The 24,569-nt window shown below is 36.7% G+C and overlaps 2 protein-coding genes across 5 annotated transcripts in view; both read left to right on the forward strand.

Annotated features, from left to right (window-relative positions):
• The first annotated feature begins 191 nt into the window (after positions 1–191).
• On the forward strand, positions 192–18,150 carry hgfac (HGF activator). Its single transcript, XM_083532878.1, has 14 exons — positions 192–761; positions 2,680–2,743; positions 3,002–3,095; positions 6,839–6,912; positions 9,429–9,569; positions 11,491–11,622; positions 11,816–11,926; positions 12,024–12,198; positions 13,370–13,467; positions 15,033–15,267; positions 15,459–15,598; positions 16,284–16,424; positions 17,081–17,223; positions 17,847–18,150. Exons 1-14 carry the CDS (start codon positions 669–671, stop codon positions 18,030–18,032), a joined length of 1,827 nt encoding a protein of 608 aa, XP_083389004.1. The 5' UTR covers positions 192–668; the 3' UTR covers positions 18,033–18,150.
• Positions 18,151–19,968: 1,818 nt separating this feature from the next.
• The window catches only part of dok7a (docking protein 7a), a 28,938-nt gene continuing 24,337 nt past the window's right edge, over positions 19,969–24,569 (forward strand). For all 4 annotated transcript variants that reach the window (XM_083532820.1, XM_083532822.1, XM_083532821.1 and 1 more), the window contains exons 1-3: positions 19,969–20,037; positions 20,172–20,217; positions 22,526–22,741. In XM_083532820.1, the coding sequence (XP_083388946.1) occupies positions 19,984–20,037; positions 20,172–20,217; positions 22,526–22,741 (316 nt within the window). In that variant the 5' untranslated portion in view covers positions 19,969–19,983. The remainder of the gene's footprint in view (positions 20,038–20,171; positions 20,218–22,525; positions 22,742–24,569) is intronic.

Genomic DNA, 24,569 nt, shown 5'->3' on the forward strand with positions numbered 1-24,569 from the left:
ATAAATGCGCTTAACCTCTGTGATCTTCATGAAATTTCATGCAATGTTCTGCATTTGCAAGAGTGCAGGAACACTCTGCTTGCACAGCTCATAATGGACATTTGTCCTTACCAACATTAAGTTCTGCATCCAACTCTAATTCTGCAAATAATCTAATGGCGACAGTTCATAAATTTAAAAGCGCTAGAGTGGTTAGAGTGGTTCTGGCAACACTTCCTCGTTCTGCAACCCACGGTTGCTATCCATAGTGGCCTGTGTGAAACATTACAACACCTGCATGCCAGAACAGCACGCCCCAGCAGGTAGCATGCGCTTTCAGCTCAGGTGTGGACGTTCTGCTATGTTATGAGGTAAGGCTGCTGTAATAGGGAGCAGTTGCAATCCAAACTCCACGGACACGGTTGGATATGCTCCAAGAACCCGCAATGGCCGCGAGCGTTGACAGGAGTTTTCCGAGTGCGTGCTTCCAAAATGACGCAAGTCTTTGACAGTCCGTGGATTGTGACGTCACTAAGAGCGGAGGACACGCGCACACACACACACACACTCTCTCTCTCTCTCTCTCTCTCTCTCTCTCTCTCTCTCTCTCTCTCTCTCTCTCCCGATCTCTTTTCCGCCGTTTTCAGTAGTGGCTGTGTTTTCAGAACGGAGGAGCAGCACGCGCGGAAATGTTCTTCCTCGAAACGCCAACGCTCGCGCACCTTTTCGTCTCGTGCTTGACGTGCATGACGCTGCAGCTCGGCGCGCGCGGTCTGCAAGTGGTAAGTGGCGGGAGATGACCTGAGGGTTTACCTGAGAGAGGGAACAGGTCTATGTGTCATGACTCACTTTTCTTTAGTTCTCTCTCTCTCTCTCTCTCTCTCTCTCTCTCTCTCTCTCTCTCTCTCTCTCTCTCTTTCACCTTCTTCTTCTTCTTCTTCATCTACACTTCCAAAAGTTCCTCAAGTTCCTCTCCAAGAGGTCAATGTTAACCTCAGTCTTTGTAAACTATCTAAGTAAAATGAAGATCCAAAAAACCTCCGAAAGCTTCTTCAAAATCCTTTCAGATGTCCTACATTAAACCTTTTTTTTACAAAAAAAGTTCTTCTGGAACTATGGTTAGGGTTATACATAGTTCTTGCACAAGAAGAACCCAGGGAACAGTGCTCTCTCTCTCTTTCTCTCTCTCTCTCTCTCTCTTCCTCAGTTTACTCTTTAAGGTTTTTGTTTAGGGTTAGTTTTCTTTTTAGGGAGCGGTAGCTAAGCGGATAAGATGTTCTGTTCAGATAGTTGTGAATTCATACACTGTTCTTTAAGTGTTCTTGCACACGGAGAACCCAAAGTACAACCCCCCATATCTCTCACTCACTTGTCCTTCATCTACATTACCAAAAGTCCCTCAAAATTTCTAAAAGGTCAATGTTTACATTTGTCTTTGTAAACTTTTTTAAACAACAAAAAAAAAAGATCACATTTCCAAAAGATTCTTCAAAATCCTCTCAATGAGGTCATTTGTTCAACTTTTCTAAAATAGTTCTACTAGAACTTTGGTTAGGGTTCGGCTTTGAGAGCTCCTCAGGAGGTCATGAGGTCTTTGTTTGCCTTTTTAAAATCCTCCAAAAGTTACCTAAAAGTTCTGTCTTACTTCACCTACTCTTTCAAAAGTCTTCAAGATTTCTTCAGATCATGAAACCTCTGTTTGATTCCTTTTGGATACCTTGAGCAACTTTTGTATCAATGAGGTTCCAAGTGGAATGATTTCTTTTTTTTTTTAAAAGCTATGAAACCTTTTCCCTAAAGTGTTCTTCTAGAAACTTACAGGGCAATGATAGCTAGTGAAGATGTTCTGATATGTCGTGAGTTTAAATTCCAGCACCAACAAATATAAAAAAGTAAATACGCTTATTGATCGTGCGATGTGGGGGATCAATAAACCGTCTGCCAAAATGGCATAAAATTAAATACAAATGTTTTAGAATCTTGGTTGTATCAATGAGGTTCTAAATGAAATGGTTTATTTAAGGGGTTACATGGAACCTTCTCTAAAATTGATTCTTCATGAACCCTCTAATGGAGGTCTATTTACACAAGGGTTCTTCACACAAGAGAACCCAAACAACCTCCCCCTCTTCTCTCTCTCTCTCTCTCTCTCTCTCTCTCTCTCTCTCTCCATATATAGTTTCAAAGTTCCTTCAAAGTTCATAAGGAGGTCTATGTTTCTATCTTAAACTTCCCTGTCTGACATGATTGTTATCTCACTATTCAGGTAGGTCTAATCATTAACAAAGTTTTCAAGGTTTCTTTTTTTTTTTAGAAAGTTTGCTGCATCAGTGAGGTTAGGGAAGGAACCTTTATGTAAATAGTTCTTCTAAGAACCATACATAGGGTTCTACAAACTCTGAAGGTTCATGCACAGGGTAAAACCATAGAACCCAAAGGTTTTAGATTGAACCTAAGTTTTAAATTGCTCTTCATTAAGTTTACTGTATGGAGGTCCATGAATTGGTAAGCCATCAGACACTCGGGCTACCCCAGGAGTGAGATAGATTGGACTCCATGATCTTTTACATCGAGAAGAACCATTTAATAGTAACGTTAGTTTTAAACAGTGACGCTTATTTCTGCCCTGTACAAGTTTTATGGAAAGACATTTCAAGTTTCTTCTCATTCCTTTTTTTTTTCTCTATGTCTACACTGAAGCGCAATCAGCCTCCTGGTATTGAGGTCTTTACCTCCACACAGTCAGTCACTGCAGGTCGGAAAGGTATGTCATCCGCTTAAAGAAAATTAACACAGGGGATTAAAGATTGATAAAGATTTTCAATCTTGTATAAACAGTGCTGTGATTTTACTGTGATTTAGTACAAAGGTGAACAGTGCCATGTTAAACATTCGTCTTTAATGGGTGTTAATGATAAGTAATTATATTGATGCCTTTGGATCTGTTGCATCTTGTCTTGTGAAGTCAGAAGGTGTTCCATCTGTGTGTGTGTGTGTATGTGTGTGTGTGTGTGTGTTACAGTTCTTACCACAGAGGGAAGGGAGTGTAAGTTTCCGTTCAGATTGGGTGGGACTCTTTATCATCAGTGCATTATATTGAGCTCTGGAGATCGCTGGTGAGTTATTCTACTTCATACATGACACACGCGTGCACACACAGTCCATAAGTCACACAGTCACCCAGGCTTGCTCATCAGGGATAAACACACATCATCAACAATTTATAAATTCTGTACAGCTGCTTTGAGACAATGTCCATGTGAAAAGCGCTATAGAAATAAACTTGAACTTGAACTTAATAACAGTTTTTCGATCCTCGTTAATAAACTCAGAAGATCAGTTTATAATTAAATTTTGAAAAATAGATACAAGCTGGAAAACTCAATTATGAAGGAGTACACACACACACAATTTTGAAATATACAATCATATTTTAGCTCTACCCAGAACCTTATATCTCAGACTCCATTCTTTTTTTTTTTTTTTTACAAGGTTTGTGTATGCACCCCCAACTATATTGGCTCACTATTCTTTTCATAGGTTGCTCAGCTGATATCAAGTTGCAGCTTAAGTGAATGTCTCTTATGTCACAACAACCAAGAGCAACAGAAATAGCTTCAACATTCCTGAAAGAAACAGAGCAAACAAGTCGGTCAACAAAAAAAGACAAAGTAGTTAAGACAGCTTCCAAAAAAGGTATCTTCAATTAACAAACAAAAATATAGTGTCATGACACAGACTAGAAAAACCATCTGTTTTCAATGGACAAATACAAATACAAAAAAAAAAAAACATTCAGAGCTGACTGGCTGATTGCTAAATGTAATTGGTAACGGTCATTGTCAATTAAAATATAAAAAGTACATGTAGTAAACTCACTGGTTCCATGCTGGAAGAAAGAGAGAAAGGGCAAAAGTTCACCAAGCAGAGCTTCTTTATTTACTTTCGTTTTCACCACGGCGCTTTCCTTTCCAGTACTCACGCCGGGGTTCACACACAGTCTCGCGGTTCGGGGCGCCTTTCCTCTTTAAAGTCCGCTGTATGTTTTTGGTAATTGTCATGCTGGTAGACCAATCCACGACCCATCTTCAGTGTTTTGGCTGAGGCCAGAAGGTTCTCACTTCACGTTCATGTGGTGAAGTCTTCCTGTACCCTTAGCAGAAGGTCATATTCAGCATTTCAGCAAGTCAGGTTGATGCCAAAGAGCTCAATTTTGGTCTCATCTGACTGCATTACAAGCCTTCTCTGAATCATTTAGGTATTCATTGGCAAACTTCAGACGGACTTGTTCATGTGCATTCTTGAACAGAGGGACCTGGGTGTTACCAGTGGTTTTCTTGGTGACTGTTGCTCCAGCTTTACAGCTCTCAGGTCTACAATCTTGTCCCTGATGCCTTTTAAAAGCTTTTTAATCTTTCCCATGGTGGATAAGAGGTTTGGATGGAAGAGGTCATAATGAGTTTCTATTAGGAGTACTTTCCTAAAGAGACAGGACTAATTTGGGTGTGTGGGAGTCAGATTGCTGGTCGGTCAAATATTGACTTCACACGATCAAATACAAATTAATTTGTATATCATATTGATTTAGAATTTTTTTTCTCTATTTTTTTTTACATTCTTTCTTTCTCTGTTAAAATAAACCTACCATAAAAATTCTAGACTGTTTATTCCTTTGGAAGGGGGTAAATTTACAAAATCAGCAGGGGCTCAAATAATTATTTGCCCCAACAGTAGAACATGTAAATAGTGTAAATAAGGAGCTTTTTGATGTATTCTGTGTACATATCGGACATGACTGTCACTACATGGCTGTACAGAATTGATGATTTCTGGAAAGAAATCAGCCCCAGCTTTTTATTTTTCATATTATTCTGTGTACTTGTGGTGCATGTGATTCCACAACTGTCTCAAATGTTCCACACTATAGTAGTAAAAACCTTACATTAATGTAATTTATTTTGAAAGAGGACAGCTGTGCTAGCATATTTATACCCTATGACTAGGGACTATAAATTGATCAAGCCACAGCACTTCTGGTTTGCGTGACTAAATGCTTTGACCAGCAGTGTTTGTAGTGATGTGTGGGAGAGTAGATGGTTGTTGTGGTAAGTGGAAAGCCTTTGGGACTAGCATTAAGTAAGAACTGTCATTAGATTGGAAATCAAGAGATTAAGACAGAATGGAATTCTGTAACCATTGGATATTTCTGGTTCAAGCCAGTGAGAACTGCTTTTCTTGAAACTCACAGCGTTACAATATGTATTGCTCATACCGTGGAAAAAACCTGTATCTGTTTAGCTGTCTATGACTTTAGCTAGAGTCAAGTCTAAACTTAAACAGATTTTTGTAAACACTGACATGAGCCATAATATGTACTAGATATGAGTGATGTTGATTGGTAATGGGTTTATTATAACTGTATTCTGTCATTGCTTGTCTTTTGGGTGGTGGTTTAGTTGAAATGGTTGCAGTTACCAAATGTCAAAGTTTAATCACCAGAACGTCTGGTGAGTCACATTTATTTTCCGAGATAGATTTTTTTTTCTCAGGTTATGTTGGCTGTCTAGACAAAGGGCAACCAAATACCACAAATTGGTAACCTTGTTATTAAAAATGGCAAAGCAAATGTTTGATATGGAATGTGGTCCAAATGAATTTTTCTTGTTGGTTGTTTTTGGACAAATCCATATTGGCCGATCAATTTTTTATTTTTTTTAATTCTTGCTAGTTGAATTACAGTCATTATTAATGATCTGGTGGGTTTGTACTTTGCTGTTAATTAGCAAGTCTTAAGGCATAGTCAAGGCTGGATTTTTTCTTTAGTGCAATTAGCAAAAGCCATGATCGTTCCTTTGCTATAACTGCTACTAATGCAGCCTATAAACTGCCTGGGTAATGATGGTTATTTGTAGAATCATTTATAATTGGCACGGAGGGGTGGCACTGCAGGGTCCAAAAGTCTGAGGCCTCATTCTGGTATTTTCCTTTCTTTTAAAAATTGGTAAAAAAAAAAATAAAATAAATAAATAAATAAATAAATATATTATAATATAATAAAAAAATTCAAGCTACTTAAGCAAATTTGTTCTATTGATTCTGCTAACAAATGAAATGTCAAGTTATCAGTTTTTACCTTACAAAAATTCCTTTTCAGTGAAACTTGTGTTCAAACTCCAAAAATGTGACCTAAAATTGATCATAAGTTTTTACTTAAACCGAGTCCATGTTGAGTGCACACTGTCATTAAAATCTATAAAAATTTAATCTTATAAAGGTTACCATCCCAGTCTGATTATTTAAAAAAATATTGTGCATGATGTTAAGTATAAAATGCTTCAGGATTTCGTTTCTAGAGGATGATGAGGTTGTTGTACTGCTACCACCCCTGGGTTTTATTCAATGTTTTCCATTAATGGCATGTATAGTGTTTTATTCCTCTTCTACCACAGCAGTTTGATAATTATTTCAAAGTAAATTAATATTTCAATGTCCGATTCTCACTACACAACAGTTTTATAAATCTGCTTCTCTTTAGCTCCCGTCCTCTGTGTTGAAGTCCGCCGTACCTTCCTAGTTTTAGGAAAAAACTTCGAACCTTCCTAGTTTTAGGAAAAACATTTTTAAATTCTTATTCATTCTTTATCAACTCATTATCTGTGTAAAGCTGCATTGAGACAGTGTTCATTGTTGTACACGCTATACAAATACCAATGAATTAATTAAAATTTGCATTAAAAAACTGTATATTATTATTGTCTGTTTGCTTAAAATATCTCTTTCCTGTTTCATCTGTCTAACTGAATTAGCCCTCTGACAATGTCACTTACACCCATATGGATTGTTTTTTCCTCCATTCCAGGTGCTCACTCACCAGCAACTTTGACCGGGACATGAAGTGGGGATATTGTAGTCCACACACACGCCTCTTCAACAGTAAGGAAAACCCGTCTTCCTCACTTACGCCCACAAAGCTGCATAAGGATTCTATTACTCAGCGCACGAACATGCACATTGTGGGTGGATTCTGTTTGTGCCGCCGTGCACTTGAGCAATAAGTATAGAGGTGATGTAAAAAAAAAAAAAGTAAACACTCGACAGAGCGTGTTTAGATGAATGAACACGCTAACCCGTGCAGCTGGAAGCACATTTTCCAGTGTGTGTGCTTTACTACAAAAGCACATGATAGGTCTACTCAAGTAAGGGAGGAGAATTATTCATCAGTTTGTGCTACATATTCTAGATTCTAGATTATTATTATTATTATTATGATTATTATTATTAATAACCAAAAGCTCATGGTTGCCAGGTCTCCTTGAAAAAACCTTACAGGAATTCAGCAAAAGCTTTATTAAACTGAAACAGATTATATATATATATATATATATATATATATATATATATATATATATATATATATATATATATATATATATATATATATATATATATATATATATAACACACATTAAAGTATAGGACAATTGTATAGGATGTCTTCTTGTGCAGTAGGATTACATTTTCCCCTCACTTGAGCTAAGAGACCCAAATCTGTTCGATCATGACAAGACCCATATGCACAAACCGAACTCCTGAAGTTCTTCAGTAGACCACTATAAAGCTCTGACTTCAACCATATTGAACACCTCATATTAAATAACTGCACTTTAGGTCTCCTCACACTACAACAGTACCCAACGTTACAATCTCCTTTGTATACAATGAGCCAAAATCTCCACAAGTACACTCCAATGTGAGATGAGATGTTCAAAAAGCAATATTATGATCAGGTATCCACAATCTATATTTGCCCATATAGTGTATATACAGTCATAAATAAAGAGAAATGTTGAATACCTTACAACAAGCACTTTAAGTAGTTGTGTAATTATTGATGTGCATTATATAAATAAACACCATTTAAACACGTGAAAAGTGCCCATGATTTGGGCTGATTTGTGTTGGATTACTGCATTTTTAAATGTTAATCATCGGTGTGAAATCATGCTATACATTAAAGAAAAAAGAAGTATTTACTTAGTATGAAGTGTTTTGTTATTTAATACCTATATACATATAATGTCACTTTTCTTGAATAACTGATTTTTTTTTAAGATAACTTATTTTGTATGACAAATCTTAAAAAGTCATTTTGTAAATGTATAGATTGCATAAAAATAAATCAACTTCTAGACATAAAAGCTGCAAAAATATTTCTTCAGGCAAATTCAACGAAATAATAATAGATGTTGCTGTAGGTGAAGGTTCCTAAAATTCTTTAGACAGATTTATAAAACAAGAGTCAAAAAAAGCAATCAGAGCCTTAGCCAATATTGTATCTAAAACATCCTTGTCAGAACAGTTAGTTCAATAATATAATGGAGGACAGTTCTTGGAGCCACAACTAAGTGTCCCCGGACAGACAATAATCCAGTCTCAGATTAATGAAAAGGAAGGAAGGAGAAGAGTCAGCAAACTCTCTTCAAAAACAACATACTGAGAAGAACAAGCAATGAACTGCAACATCTCTGTTCTCACACACCATGGAAAAAGCACAGAGATGCGTGTCCAAACGTTGCACACAAGCATTCTGTTCAAAACAAAAGCTAAAACTCACTGGTAATAATAGTACTTTTAAAAAAGACCACCATAAAGTTTTGGAGAGTTGTGATATATGTACTGGGTAATTACATGTCATGGAAGGAAACATGAGAGGATCGATGTTCTGGGATATTTTAGAGAAAAATATAATGCCTTTAGCAAAGTAACTGTAAATGGAGAAGATGGAAGCCAAAATAACTTCAGACTGATTCCTAAATAAGAGGATAATGGTCCTAGTAATGCCTAGCTAATCTCCTGACTTAATTTATAGAGGAATTTTGAAACTGCACATTCATCCCCAAGGACAATGGGCATTAAAGATGATTTACCAAGAGGAGTAGGATTCAATTCCCAAAGATGTTATTTCCATCAACGGATTTGAGCTAAAGTTAATCATTTTTGGTGTAGAACTGCTTTTCCCCCCAATAAACATCTTTCTTTATGCGTGTGAATAGACATGCTTTTATTGATATTTAAATGGAAAGAAAATATTATATTTTATTATATTATGATGTATATGTACTGAATGTATGAATGTGTGTCGGAATATCTGTTTTAAAATTTAAATCTCATCACATTATACTATTATATTTTATATTATTGCCTACTAGACAGCGGACTAATTTAACTATGGTGGTCCATAAAAAACAATCCTGACACTCCTGATCTAATGATCATGTTCCCAAATTGCATCTTGTGTTAATATGACCTACATCTTCGACATGGCGTTTAGATTCGTCTGCGGTTGCGAAAACAGCAGCGACTCTCTGGATGGTCCCCATGTGGCCCATCTGTTTGCAAATTGCAGTTACAGAAGTCAGGTCCTAACAACTTTCCATTTCTCCCCCCAGCTGCTCTATACAGCTTCAGTGAACAAAGCCTGTGCAGTCCAAACCCATGTAAGAATGGCGGCATGTGTACCGCAGTTCCATACCGGCGTTCGTTTGAGTGTGTGTGTCCGGATGCTTTCACAGGAGCCAAGTGTGAGCTGAGTGAGTATATCGCACTTAAAAACCACAACACACTAAAACTCCATTATTCCCACCAAACATTTCGCTTCCAGTAAAATTAAGGCATTGGGAAATTCTCACATGCCACTTATTGTGTGCGTGTGTGTGTGTGTATACACAGTATAAAACTAGCCCTGGGGTAGGTACTTCTAAATCCCTTTTCAGTTCCAGATTAGGTTTATACGGGGTCTAGGGGGAAAAAGTTATGTATGTGTTATAAAAGGTTGGTCCACACCCTGTAATACGCCTCTAGACTCCTCTCTTTCATTAGGCTAATGATCAGGTTTCACATTTTACACCCTTTCCCATTCTCCTAGTCCTTTTATCTTTGCCAGTTGTCTGTTCACTTATGAGGACTGTCAGCTCTAAATTACAGATTGTGTCCAGCTGATCATCTGTGTTCAGTTACGAGGAATTTTTGCCTGGTTGCATATGTGCTTTTTTTGGTTGATCACAATAGCCAATAGTCATGTTTTTAATCTTAGCCTCACTCCAGGCTCAAACCCTTATTTTGAATGTTTGCACTGATTTAATCGTGATATTAGCATCATTGAATTCTCAGACATGCACATGCATCTTAACCAAGCTTTCAACTGTTTATGTGACAAATGACCTGCTCATGAACCTATGTTTAACAGATCACAATAGATATTTAAATCCTATGAAGTGGACGTGTTCAACCTTTTCCCGACATGAAACAAACATAAGAAATGTCTAAAGCTTTCTGAAGCTCACTTCGTGATAGTTGAATTATACAATAATACAATACAAATCTATCTATCTATCTATCTATCTATCTGTCTGTCTGTCTGTCTGTCTGTCTGTCTGTCTAAATAAATAAATATATATATATATATATATATATATATATATATATATATATATATATATATATATATATATATATATATATATATATATATAAATACTCATGCACTTGACTGGTTGGATTACATTCCCCAGACCCTGAGTATAACATAAAAATAAGTAAAAATGAATGGAAATGTATTTAAACCTTTTGGTATGTAAATTATTAAACACTGCAGGCGTGTGGTAATCAATAGCAGAATGGTTTTGATGCAAAGCTCAGATACAATAACCATCCTGAAGATGACTGTTTCCTATAATACCATGTCCTGAATTCATTAACTTTCGAAACCCAGGAATTTGCACATTAAAATGTATCGTCTCTTTCTTCTAAAGTTAATATGATCATAAATGCAGTCTGTCCTGTTACCAAAAACACAAAGCACAAAGTTTTGTATCCTCAAGACATCAAATATTTTTATATGACTTCCAAGAATAAAATGTATCTACTCACAAAGAAACCTTTAGTGTATCGGCTATCCTACAACAGCATTGCTGTTATTATAGTACAATATACATCAAAACTTTTTGATCAATAAGTATAAAACATTCAATATCGCACCGATATCAACTTACACTTATGTTGAGAATTCTTTTATTTTTGCAAAAATGTTTACAGCATTAGGCAGACACATTTATACAGAGCAATTAACAGTTATAACATTTATACAACTGAGCAGTTGAGGATTAGGGGATTTGCTTAAGCAGTGTTTAAGTTGGTGGGATTTGAACTAACAACCTTTCGATCGGAAGTCCAAGGACTTTACCACTGAGCTTACTTATTGTTGACAATCCCAATAAGCACAGGCTAAAAAAACAAGATAAAAAGCAAGATGGATTTAACTGCCAAACTAACGATGGCCATTTTAGCATCCGCAGTCCTCTTCTCTGCCAAATGAGGTGCTGAAAGCGTTTGTTGCCGGTTTATTCTCCGCCCACTTGTTTACAATTTTGGCAGGATTGGTTACTTTTTCATATTGGCCAGAGTTTAAAGATTTTCCTATTTTTGATTTCCGTTCCTGTCTCGGATTTATAGAAAAGTGTTATGAGCCCCTGCACCTGAGGCATTACAACATCGGGGAGATGTGGGGACGAATTCACCAGCGTGACGTAGAGCAGTGCACATGCAGCAGAGATGGAGTGTCTTGTAAGCGCACACGCTACAGAGGTAGTAAATTTTTTAACATAAAAAACACGCAACAAACTTTTTTATATCTATATAATATATATACTTTTATATATTTTACATCTTAATCTCTTACTTTTTTCTCTCCCTCACTCTCTCTAACCTTGTGTGTGTGTGTGTGTGTGTGTGTGTGTGTGTGTGTGTGTGTGTGTGTGTGTGTGTGTTGGGAGGGTAGTATGTCTTTCTAATCCATGTGAGAATGAGGGAACCTGCAGAATAATTGAATCAACAGAAGAGGCGGTGTGTGCCTGCAGAACAGGCTACCGAGGACCATACTGCAGTATCTGTAAGTATACAAACACTGACACACACACATACACACACACACACACACACATATCATGTTATCACATTGTATCTGTTTTTGTGTTTCTGTGCATTAGCACCTGAGGACAAATGCTATAAGGACTCAGGTGTCCAGTATCGCGGCACTGTGGCTGTTACGCTCTCTGGCGCCCCCTGCCTGCCCTGGAGCTCAGACCTCATGTACAATGAGCTCTCTCTAAACACCGTACACGATGCCTCTCAGCGGGGACTCGGGGACCACGCGTTCTGCCGGTCAGAACAAATGCATCATAGTGTATGCCTATGCATCTGCTGTAACAATAACTATAATGCAATGTATTTCTTTGATAGTAGATGACCGACCAAAGATCAAACAGCACTATGTCTCTGAATGTTGTGTACTAAATTTACATAGTAAATAACATTTTCTCTGGCTTCCCATTTGAATTGTGCAATTTACATGTGTGTATTACCTGTTTTCGTATTTTTCTTGAGTAGATTCATCCATGTTTTAAAGATAGAACACTACATAATAAGATAAGCACTTCCCCTTAAGCCTGTGGGGAGAGTAATTGCAAGAAGAAACAATACTGTTTTTCTTTCTTTTTGAAGAATTAAAAAGAAAATTCAAATCACAAATGAAAAATTACTATCATGATTTTAATGACAATAATTGATATTTAAATGAGAAAATGTTCAATTTTAAAATAAACATCTGTAAGGAGACTAGTTTATTGCCACAATTCTGCTATGTAGTTGTTCCTAGAAATGAAGTAATTTGGTTTTATTTAGCAATAAATGCACCCTTTACTATTTAGCAACTTTAAATATATTTTTTTTTAAATCATCCATCGCATTTTATCATTGTTACAGTATATTGTTTTACGATAAACTATACTACTAATCAGTGATTTAATAGTGTCGTATTGGAATAATTGATCTTGTTATTTGTAAAATAATGTTTTTTACTTAATTTACAGGCTTAAACAAACTTTTTGGAATGACATAATATGCTTCGGTCAATGTGCCAGACAGTATAGCTGAAATGAATACTGCCCTAATTCAAGCTGATATCACACAAGTATATTAAGTTCAGAGGGTTAAGGGTCAGAATCAACTACTGTAACTGTAGAATATTATCTTTAGTTTTTAATAATGGGGAAATAATAAATAAATATTAAATCTACACATTTATTATACATGTACACATAACTTTGGCCTTATTGCCAAAGTTGCAAGTAAAAACACTTATTAGTGATTAAAAAAATGATTGCCAACTATCTTGTAGTGTCAGCATTCGAACTGTGCGATAGCACTTTTGGTATAGTAAGATGACAGATTTTCTGGTTGAGCATTCTGATTGGATGATGATATTTTTCAATTATTGTTAGAAATCCATCTCTTATATATTGCTGAATTGAATGATTGTTTCTTGGTCCCACAGGAACCCGGATAATGACAAGAAGCCCTGGTGCTACACCATGAATAACGGAGTGATTTCCTGGGAATACTGTGATGTACCATCTTGCCTTAAAGTGTCATGTGAGTAACCCCTATATATCTATCAGGTAATGTAGATATTCATCCTTCATTCTGGATGTTCCCTTTAAATTACACCCACACAAAGATCAGTGTTTGCGCAGAAACAATGACACTCAGGGCTCTACATGAATGAAAAGTGAGGCACATGTTTGAAATGGTTGACTACTATTCTATCAAAGGCCCAATTCCACAGAAATGCTGCATCTGAAATAACATGTTCCAGCAAGCTGGCTCCAAAATCCAAAAGATGTCAGAGGTCCTCAAAGCAAATATTTTGGATAATTCTGATTATTTGGAGAACATTGTTTATATTTACAAGGTCACATACCATCAAACTGTCAAATGATTTTTAGTTGGTCCTCTGCTCAATACATACCTCAGATTAGTGCCGTGCATTAGTGAGTCCCACAGTTCAATCTCTCGTTGCCTGCAGGTTCTCTGTTTTCTTCCTAATTTCCAAGACACTTATCAGGCGTAACTTAATGACCACCTGCCTAATATTGTGTTGGTCCCCCTTTTGCTGCCGAAACAGTTCTGACCCCTCGAGCATTCTTCTTCACACTTCTTCAGCAATTTGAACTACAGGAGCTCGTCTGTTGAATCGAACCACAGGTTTCAGTCTTCGCTTCCAGCATGCATCAGGGAGCCATGTCCGCCAATGACCCTGTCGCCTGTTCACCATGTTCCTTACTTGGACCACTTTTAATAGATACTGACCACTGCAGACCGGGAGTAGTATATAGTATATATGGTTTGGGGCTGGTACTGGGGAGCTGTGGTTCAGTGAGGGAAACATGGATTCCAATATGTATTGTGACATTCTAAAGCAGAACATGATGCCTGGGCCAAACGATATTTTTCCAACATAATAACGACCCCAAACACACCACCAAGATGAAATCTGGCTTGCTGAAGAAGCTATGTCTTCAGACCTGAATGCTTTTGAGAAGTACCATGTGTGTAAGAGGATCCCAGCAACAACCGGTGCAGCTCTGGTGAATTCCCTGCCCAGGAGGATTAAGGCAGTGCTACATAATAATGGTGCTCACACAAAATATTGACACTTTTGACTTCAACCCGATTGAACATCTCAGATTAAAAATGACTGTGCACCGATGCTCCCCATCCAATCTGATGGAGCTTGAGAGGTTCTGCAGAGGAAAATTGGAGAAACTGCCCAAACATATACGTGCCAAGTTTGTAGCATTAAACTCAAAAAGACTTGAAGCTGTAATTGGTTCCAAAGGTGCTTCAACAAAGTATTGAGCGAAGGCTGTGAATGCTTATGGACATGTGTTTTAGTTTTTTTTAATTTGTAAGAAATTTGGGAAATTTGGGGTATTGTTTGTAGAATTTTGGGGAAAACAATTAATTAAACCCATTTTGGAATAAAACTGAAACATTACAAAATGTGGAAAAAGTTAAGCGCTGTGAATACTTTCAGGATGCATTGTGTATGTGTGTATACACACACACACACACACACACACACACACACACACACACACATTTTATGTTCAAATCATGGTTTGTAAGTAAGAACAGATTCTGCTTTCCCTTCCTAGCTTCTCGTAAAGCTCCCACTCCAACCTCTATTCCCACTCCTGTGCCCAGTCCGAAGCCCAGCTGCGGCAAGAGACATCCAAAGCGAATTCCTCGCGGACGAATCCTGGGAGGCACTTCAGCACTGGCCGGCTCTCACCCCTGGATGGCGGCACTGTATATCAGTGATGAGTTTTGCGCTGGCAGCCTGGTCTCATCCTGCTGGATTGTGTCGGCCGCTCATTGCTTCCTCCGCAAGTATGTGCGAGTGTGTGTGTGTGTGTGTGTTAAATGGAAAAATAGTACAGATTATAAAGCAGGATGAATTTAATATGGTCAGAATTCAAAAATAATATCAATACCAATAATAAAAAAACAATACTAAACCCATCATTTAGTTTTAATTGACTTTACATTGACTTGAGTTTTTTATCTCTTTTCTCTCTCAGTCCACTGCTGTCGACGGTTCGTGTAGTCCTTGGTCAGCACATTTTTAACGACTCGAGCGCCAACACGCAGACGTATGGTATAGAAAAATATGTGTTCCATGACCAGTACAATCAGTTCAGCCCAACAGTGCATGATATTGGTAAGTGGCCTTAAATAGCAAGCGCAAAACTAGGAGCCGTTATTTTATGACTGCATGTACAGTGTTTCCAAAGCTCAAATGAAAGCCTTGAGCCAAATCACAGTAGAAATATTTGATTTACAGGAACTTGATATGGTTGATGCTCCACATAGTCGACAACTAATGCTGTGATTTAACAAAAAGGTATAATGAGTGATATAGTCAACAGTCATCATTAAATACAGCAGTTGACAGGGATCGAGCATTGGATCCTGCATGCTAAATTCTGATCTGGTTTTTCTGAACTGTCTCAAATCTTTTAACAGAGAGCCTTAGGACAGTACAGTTCATAACTACCATAATAAGGGCTTGTCTCATGGACTTTCCATGACATTGAATGAAGATTGGGATAAAAATATTTTTTGCAATTTGTTGTGCTATAATAAAGTAATAAAACATTTCAGGGTGTGCTGTGACCACCCATGTATTATTTCTAATATAATATACAAGTATGGTGTTATAATCCAAGCAAGGAGTTTTACATTTTGGCCTTTTTTAATATGTCAGACAAATAGAATTCAATTATACACTACGTTTGCGTACACGTTTACATTTTTACGTACAGCCTCCATTCACGTTACATGAATCGCATTTTTGTGAAACGTGTAGAAATATTTACTGTCTGCGTGTGTTTTTTGGTTTACAGCCCTCGTCAAGCTAAAGAAGGTAAATGGGCGTTGTGCTCGCAAAACCAAGTTTGTTCGTCCGATCTGTCTGCCAGACGAGTCTATGACCTTCCCAGACTACACCTGCTGCACAATTACAGGCTGGGGACACATGGAAGAGAGTTAGTGAACACACACAAACACACATACATACACATGCATGCACCCAACTGTATGTGACTGCGAGATCATATCAAATACTAATATTATTAATATATCTTATTCAAACAATCGAGTTTCACAGGGACATTGAAAAAGGCTTCCTTGATCAGTAAATTGTCACTAATTGATGAGAACTCCATGTGGAAGTAGAAGAGCAGAAGTAGCGTAGATCACTGGTATCTCAGAAGCATGTGTACTTGAGAGAGACGGAGATAAACAGTCATTATATAATGTTTTTACGTATAATTATTTGTTAATGTTTAATAAATAAATATGTTTATATTGTATATACACATATAAACAATACATATTTATTTATATTTACAAATAAAAATACGTAAAAACAGCTTTCATATTTGATATAGACTCACACACAGCTCTTAAGATGTGAATAATTTTCACACACACACACACACACACACACACACACACACACACATACACACACACACACACACTCACATTATTCTTAAATATAAAATGTTACATCTGCAAATAGAACCCTGAGCTATTAAACTAGTATATATATATATATATATGTGTGTGTGTGTGTGTGTGTGTGTGTGTGTGTGTGTGTGTGTGTGTGTGTGTGTGTGTGTGTGTGTGTGTGTTTTAGAGGGAAACTCATACTCCTCCCTGACTGAGGGAATTGTGAAGTTGATTCCTGAAGAGAGGTGTTCCTCTCCTGAGGTATATGGTTCGGAGGTGAGAGAGGGGATGCTGTGTGCGGGTAGTAACAACTGTGTGGATGCCTGCCAGGTAAGCGAAACCTTAAGGTAGCATACCGAAGCTCTGTAAGACCTTCAACAAATGCATTGAAACATTCTGCTAAAACATTGGTACAACATGAACAGTTACATTACAAATCGCTGCAATTGCCCAGGTTACATTGACTCGATATGAGTGAATTAAAAATATCCTGTGGTTAATACACAATTGCCAGGCACTTGTCATTCATGTAGCAATCTAAACAGCCATTTATGTAGGAGCAGAGCAATGGATAAAGTAGGTACAGTTCAACTTTCAGATCAAATATCAGAATAGAGATTTTGCCAGCATTGCTATAGGTGCTATAGATGTTTAAAAAAACTTCTGTTCTGTTTTTTTTTCTCAACAATCTGTAGATTTTATATATTTTGGGTGAAAAAAATAAACAAAAAAAAGGGTGGCAATTCTGCAGGTTGATGTGGCTGCTTGAGGTAAAATAATGACCAGACTACTCTGAGCTGACTGAAGCCTGTAGTTACTGAAATTGCCTCTTGACATCATAGTGAGCAGAAAAGCATCTCAGAATTCATTGGTACACAGACACCAAAAAGTCTAGAAAATTATTTGGAGAGTTTGTATGAGGATTTTTCAATGTATGTGTTTTTTGTGTATAGGGAGACTCCGGTGGCCCACTGGCATGTGTGCGGAACGAAGCAAGTTTTCTCTATGGTATCATTAGCTGGGGTGATGGTTGCGGACGATCAGGGAAACCAGGTGTCTACACCAGAGTAACCAAATACGTTGCCTGGATCAATCGAATCATTCGAAAGAAAAACCCCTCAAGGAGGAAAGGACTTTAGCATGTGTTTATTAACATGCAGCTGCTTTGTGTATTGCCTGACTCTTTTTTTTTTTTTTTTAAAGAACTGTGAATGAAGTATATGTTTTATAATCTAATAAATTATATTTAAACGGTGACTTGTTAAAGCCTCACTTGAATTAACAAGGTCATTCTGACATAGACTTGAATGTTGTCCTCTGGTTGTGTTGTGACAGCTGTGCAATGCTTTTGTTTTTCTTGTTTAATTGAAGCATTTGAACTTTGACCCTGTTAATCGGTTAAATCCAGCTTCTGGCAAAGACAACTGTTTAAACACTGTATTTGGAGGTATGGAAAAAGAAAGACACTCAACAGTTGACAGAAATGATAAAATGGTAAACAGATTATGAGGGATGGGAGCCATGATGGATGTCAATACTGTTCTGATGGTGTTCATGGCGCTGCGTAAGAATGCTTTATGTGCATTAGCAGGTAAAAGGTCATATGACCTACTGATGAGTCCTGTCTTTTTAGTCATCACTTGAGTCTTATGGTCAGTCAAAAACATTCAGTCTCTTAGATTCCTATGTTGTTACCACACGTGTGGAAGGTTGTACAGCAGACTTTAGAGCTTTACTGAGGTACTAATTATATTAGTCATGTACAAATATCAGGAGGAGGCCTGGTGCATACGGCGTCAGTTTGTGCCACAACTTTGTGTGTATGAACATATTCGATTTTACTACTTCCTGTTGTAAATATATAATATATATATATATATATATATATATATATATATATATATATATATATATATATATATATATATATATATATACAAATTTATAATATAATAATCGATAATGTTAATACTGGCATTGTATCCATAGCTTTCACCTTAAAATATTGATCCTACTGAACAAGCAAGTTTAATATTTACTTAGCATGAACAGGAACTATTTCTTCACAAATTCTTGAGGAGTTCCTAGAAGTATTCAGTGCTTCTTGGGTACTTTCCCATCACTCTGAACCTATTCATCCCAAAACATCTCAAATGAGTTTAAATCTGGGATTGCAGAGGCAGATCATATAATGCAGCACTCAATCACTCTTGTTCTTGAAAAAATAGCTCTTACATAATCTAGAGGTGTGTTTACAATTTATATTCCTACAAAGTGCAAATAAGATGAGATGGCATGTTGCTGCAGAATGCTGTGGTAAATTATGGTAAAGTGTGTGCTCAAGAAAGAGAAAAAACTTTTTTTTTTTACGTAAAAACCGTGACACTAGCAAACCACCCACACACCATCACACCTCCTCCTCCATGCTTTACAGTGGAAACCACATGTTCAGAAACCATCCGGCCCAACCAAGTCTTTTCTGCTTGTTGTTCTTCCGAAGTGCTGGTTTTGCAGTCTTCTCTGAACAGCGGATGTTAAAATATGTCTGCCACTTAAACTCTAAGAAGCATTTATGCAAACTAGCAGTTTCTGAGACTAATTCAAATAAACTTATCCTCTGCAGCAGAGGTAGCTCTTTTTTTTTATTTATTTTTTATTATTGATTCTGATAGAATGTCATGTCAATAAAGTTGACATCAAAGATAAATGTTGGAAAATCTAGAATATAAAATAAATTCTGGGTTGTTTATTCCATATGTAAATGATATATGTATATTCTCCTGCAGTGTTTTTTTTTATCATTTTCAGCATTATACATTTATAGTGAAGAATGTATAATGATGAAAAAAAAAAAACACTGCAGGAGAATATACATATACAATTTATTTTATTTATTTGTTTATTTATTAAGTCACCTGTGCTCTTCCGTCGGAATATTTGTGTATTTTTTATTTATTTATTTATTTATTTATTTATTTTAGCGCGTGCGGCTCTCGGCTCGAGCGGCGGCGCCAGTTCTTTTGAAACGAGATCCGCGCGCGCGCCGTTCCGCGGAAGCCGCAGCTGTTCGGGAGCCATGAGCGGAGGAAGATGACGGATTCGTCGGTCGCGGAAGGACACGTTAAAGTCAGAGACGGCAAAAAGGCGAGTCGGCTTTTTTATTTACAGTGAAGATAATATTTTTCAAAAAAGGAAACAGACTTTATTTTAGTATTTCGTGTTGCGAGTTTATTATAATTATTTTTATTATTACAATTTGTTTTGTTTATGTTCTACAGTGGAAAACTCGGTGGGTAGTTCTCCGTAAGCCTTCACCGGTGGCGGGTATGTAAGAATTAAATCTGATACTGCGGCCATAGTTAGAAATAAAACCCTTTTAACTTAAAGAAGGAAAACATAGAAGTTTACTGTCATAGAAAATAAATTAGATAGATAGATAGATAGATAGATAGATAGATAGATAGATAGATAGATAGATAGATAGATAGATAGATAGATAGATAGATAGATAGATAGATAGATAGATAGATAGATAGATAGATAGATAGATGGATGATAGGTACTTTCATATACTTTTTACTTTCATATACTTTTTACTTTCATATAATAATACAGCTGACATACTACAATGTGTGTGTGTGTGTGTGTGTGTGTGTGTGTGTGTGTGTGTGTTTGTTTTTATATCTTGGGTGGTACCCCACGTGGACATCAAACTCTTCAGGTCCTCACAATTTTTTAGTTATTACATTTTTTTACACATATACATATATGTCAGTAGTTCTTCAGAAGTTCTTCTTGTACCCCACAATATAATGTCAGAGCCAGTAGAATGTGTGTGTGTGTGTGTGTGTGTGTGTGTGTGTGTGTGTGTGTGTGTGTGTGTGTGTGTGTGTGTGTGTGATATAAGTGTTTCAGTTTGTTTCCATGCTTCCTTCTGCAGGACTTTTGAGTTAGCATTAAGTTATATATTCAGCAGATATCCTTTGACCACTTGCTTATATCATGTTCCCCATTCACAACTTTGGCTCTCCCAGTTTAGCTCACCATGTGTTGAATTACATTTCAAGACGCAGCCGTTGTGCGTTCGAAAATGTTTGGTACGATACCAAGAACCTGTTAGAACCCAGAACGGTCATATTTTTTTCATGCACAATACTGATCAGATGATGATGTTCTTGTCACTTGGCATGTAAAACTTGGCTTTAGGTCAAATCCAATTCATGACTCTTGCTCTAAGGAGTCATGAATTGGATTTGACCTAAAGCCAGGTTTTCATAGAGCCAGACCCATCATACTAAACATCTCAACACCCACTCTCTAACTCATGGATGCTCAGATCCCAGCACTCACCGCTTTGCATCGTGCACATTAACAATGTCAATTACATCAGGTTTTTCAGATTCTCCTGATATTTCTCTGTAGTTCATCATGCCTTTTATGTGGTACAGTTTATATTGATATTTCACTGCCAGAGATAATCATCAGAAAATAGCTTCAGACAGTTTATATTTAATTGGGGATAAAATTATTTATTCTTATTTATGTATGTATATAGATAAATAGAATAATAGAAATATGCAATTTCTTTTGAATACTACAAAAAGGTACATAATGAACTGTGAATTTTGTGTACCGTTAAACTCATCACCCATAGTTTATATATATATACAAAGTTATAAAATAATAAATACAAATTTCACAGTTTGGTATGTACCGCCGTCAGTTTTTAAGTCACAGTTAGGTTCAATTTTGGTACAGTTTATTATAATTAACATTTGTGAACTTCAACCGTTTACATTGTTGAACCATTTTAAATCAAATGAATTTAAATAATTTTTATTATATTGTTCAATCGAAGTAAAAAATTTAATTGGCAGAAATTCAGAAGCCTAAATCAAACAAAAAGTGGAAAAAATGTATTAAATATTTTTGAATTTTTCATTTGTTAGACCCCAGTTGGGTAATACAGATGTTGTGCAGAGAGGAGAATAAACAAACTTGCGGTTTACCACTTAATACGTTTCTATATAACGCTAATAGGTTACATACTACATACAGTCAAGCAACTACTTTTGAGTGGATTTACACATTCGTTGTTCAGCTGTGTTCAGCACAGCAGGTGTGAGCTAAATTCATTAACCTGGGTTGCCCGGATTCCGCAAAAATCTTCAATACCAACCATACAAGAGGCTCAAATGTAACTCTAAAACCATGTTAGTAAGCAGCATTCATTCAAGTAGTTTGTACAGATTAATATCTGACTTAACCCCTTGGAGTTTGATGCATAACTTGGTTGCACGTGAATGAGTGTGTATGAATGAATGTTAGTGTAGAGGTCACACTTTTAAGTGTAGATGTTGTGACAATAGTCCATGGTCCATATAATGGTCAATCCTTAGTGAACTGGTTTGGATGAGAGAACAGACAGTGATGTTTTGACAGTTGCTTCATTTACTACGACTGGGAACAAAAGGGACACATTACACCTGTCTTATTTAGACAAATAATACCAACTCACGTTTCTCTCAGGTCTCTGTCAAATCAGGTCATGTCCAGGTGCTTTATTCGCATGAAAGGTACATGTATATTACAAAAGTTTTTTTTATTTTTTTATTTCCTTTCTCTGTCACAGACTGCCTTGTGTTGTTGGTGTCTAAGGAGCGCGGCGTAAAGGAGAGGAGCAGTGTGGTTTTGGAACATATCTGTGGTCTAGAGGCTGGAGGGGGCACCGAAGGAGTCGCCTACGCACTGACAATCCTCAGTCTGAATCAGATAGTTCAACTGGGATTTGATAGTAAGGAGGCCCTACTGGCCTGGGACCTTCGACTTCGCTACTACTTAGGGGAAGGTAAGTATTACTATGCGCTGGAACTAAATTGCATTTTTACTGATCAGATGGCATTCGGTCACAAAACAAAATAGCATTTTAAGACTGCAATAGATATAGAAATATGTAGTTTTTGAATAAAAGGTAGGTGCATAATGATAATATACCATATAAAGCTAAATACCGTAAAAATATATCATACCATAACAAATACATTAACCGGCAACTTAAATAAGAACATCTGCGCTCCAGCCTATTCATCTACTTATCCAATCAGCTATTCATGAGGCAGTGGAGCAATATATACATGACTTGCTGCAACTCTAAAGATTCCCAAGTCCACAGTGGCCTCCATAATTCTCAGAAAGAAAAACAAGATTCTCTGGTTTGAAGAAACCATGGATGAACAGTTTGGCCTCAATTCTAAACATTATGTCTGAAGGAAATCAGCACCACTCAAGGAGAAAAAAATATTTATTGAGCAGCAGTCCTGTGGGTGGACACACATTGTTGATGAGACCAGGTGATGTTTGTCCATTACTCCTGTCCAGGATTGGTGAACCCGTACCCAGTCTTGCCTCAGATTCCTGTTCTTTGCTTGAAGTTGGTCATCCACTCTTGTAACCATCCTTGTGATTAGATATGTTGTGCATTCTGAGATGCTTTTCTGTCCACAATGGGTGATGGTAGTTACACTAGTCATTCTCCTTTGACCTCTCTGTTCTGTGTTCTGTAGTTTCTGATTCCATTTAAATCTGATGCTCAAATATGCATCTTGCGCATATAAACTCTAAGGAGTTTCTAAAAATCCTCAAACCTGCTAGTTGGGCATTTCTCCTCGTTCTGTTGTTTGATGGGAACTGACCTATAGCTCTTGACCTGTATCTGCTTGATTGTATGCATTGTGCTAATTTCACATGAATGGATAATTGCATGAAGAACGGGAGCAGAACAGATGTTCCCAGTGAAATAGTTTCATTTGTATTTTCATGTGTATCCACAGCTTTAAGTAACTACAGGCTACATAGTTTCACACTTTAATGATTCAAAGCTAGCTAATTCTGGAAATAACTAGTCTCTGGTTGTCATTTATAGGAGTGGAAAGCGAATACAAGTGCAGAAAATTCAAATAAAGGACAAACTAATGAGACAAAGACCATAATTATAACCTGAACGTAGAATAAGGATAACAACGACAAACGAAAGATGTTCAATAAACTGTTGGATTTTTATAAAAGTGAGACTTTTGGCAACATCACAGCTGCAAAAACAAGTGATTTGGTGCAGCAGCAAATGGGAAGTGTCTCCTGCAATAATCCTGACACTAGTGCAGTTATTTTTGTTTGTGGACAGACTCTGTTTATAATCATACGTGACTTTCACACGTATGATTATGTGAATGTAATAGGGATGTAATACTAAATTTACTTGCATTTTTACATGATCGAAAGTTACCGAAACACCATTCAGCATGTGATTCTAGTCAGTGCATTCAGCGTATTGATCACATTGCTCGTCTAATAGTTTCATTGTATGTCCATTACCCATTAATAGTTATATGAGGAAAATGCTAAATATCAGTGTACTCATCTTATATTACCAACATTACACATAATTATATGTGTGATTTATTTTCTATTTTGATATTTTTTATTTATTTATTTTTTTGTCAAAGTTGCAGAAATAAGTTTCTCTAAAAGGTTTTTGTAAAAGAAATAATCAATCTTGCGGCGTTCTCCTTTTTTTAGAATGTTTGACCATTTTACGATTTTCACTGATTTTTTTATGTGTAACTAGTCAACGTAAAACATAACTACAACAACATGGCTGAAGCCTCTGAAGCCATTCT

This window comes from Silurus aristotelis (genome assembly GCF_946808225.1).
Source record: "Silurus aristotelis genome assembly, chromosome: 27".
NCBI lineage: Eukaryota > Metazoa > Chordata > Actinopteri > Siluriformes > Siluridae > Silurus > Silurus aristotelis.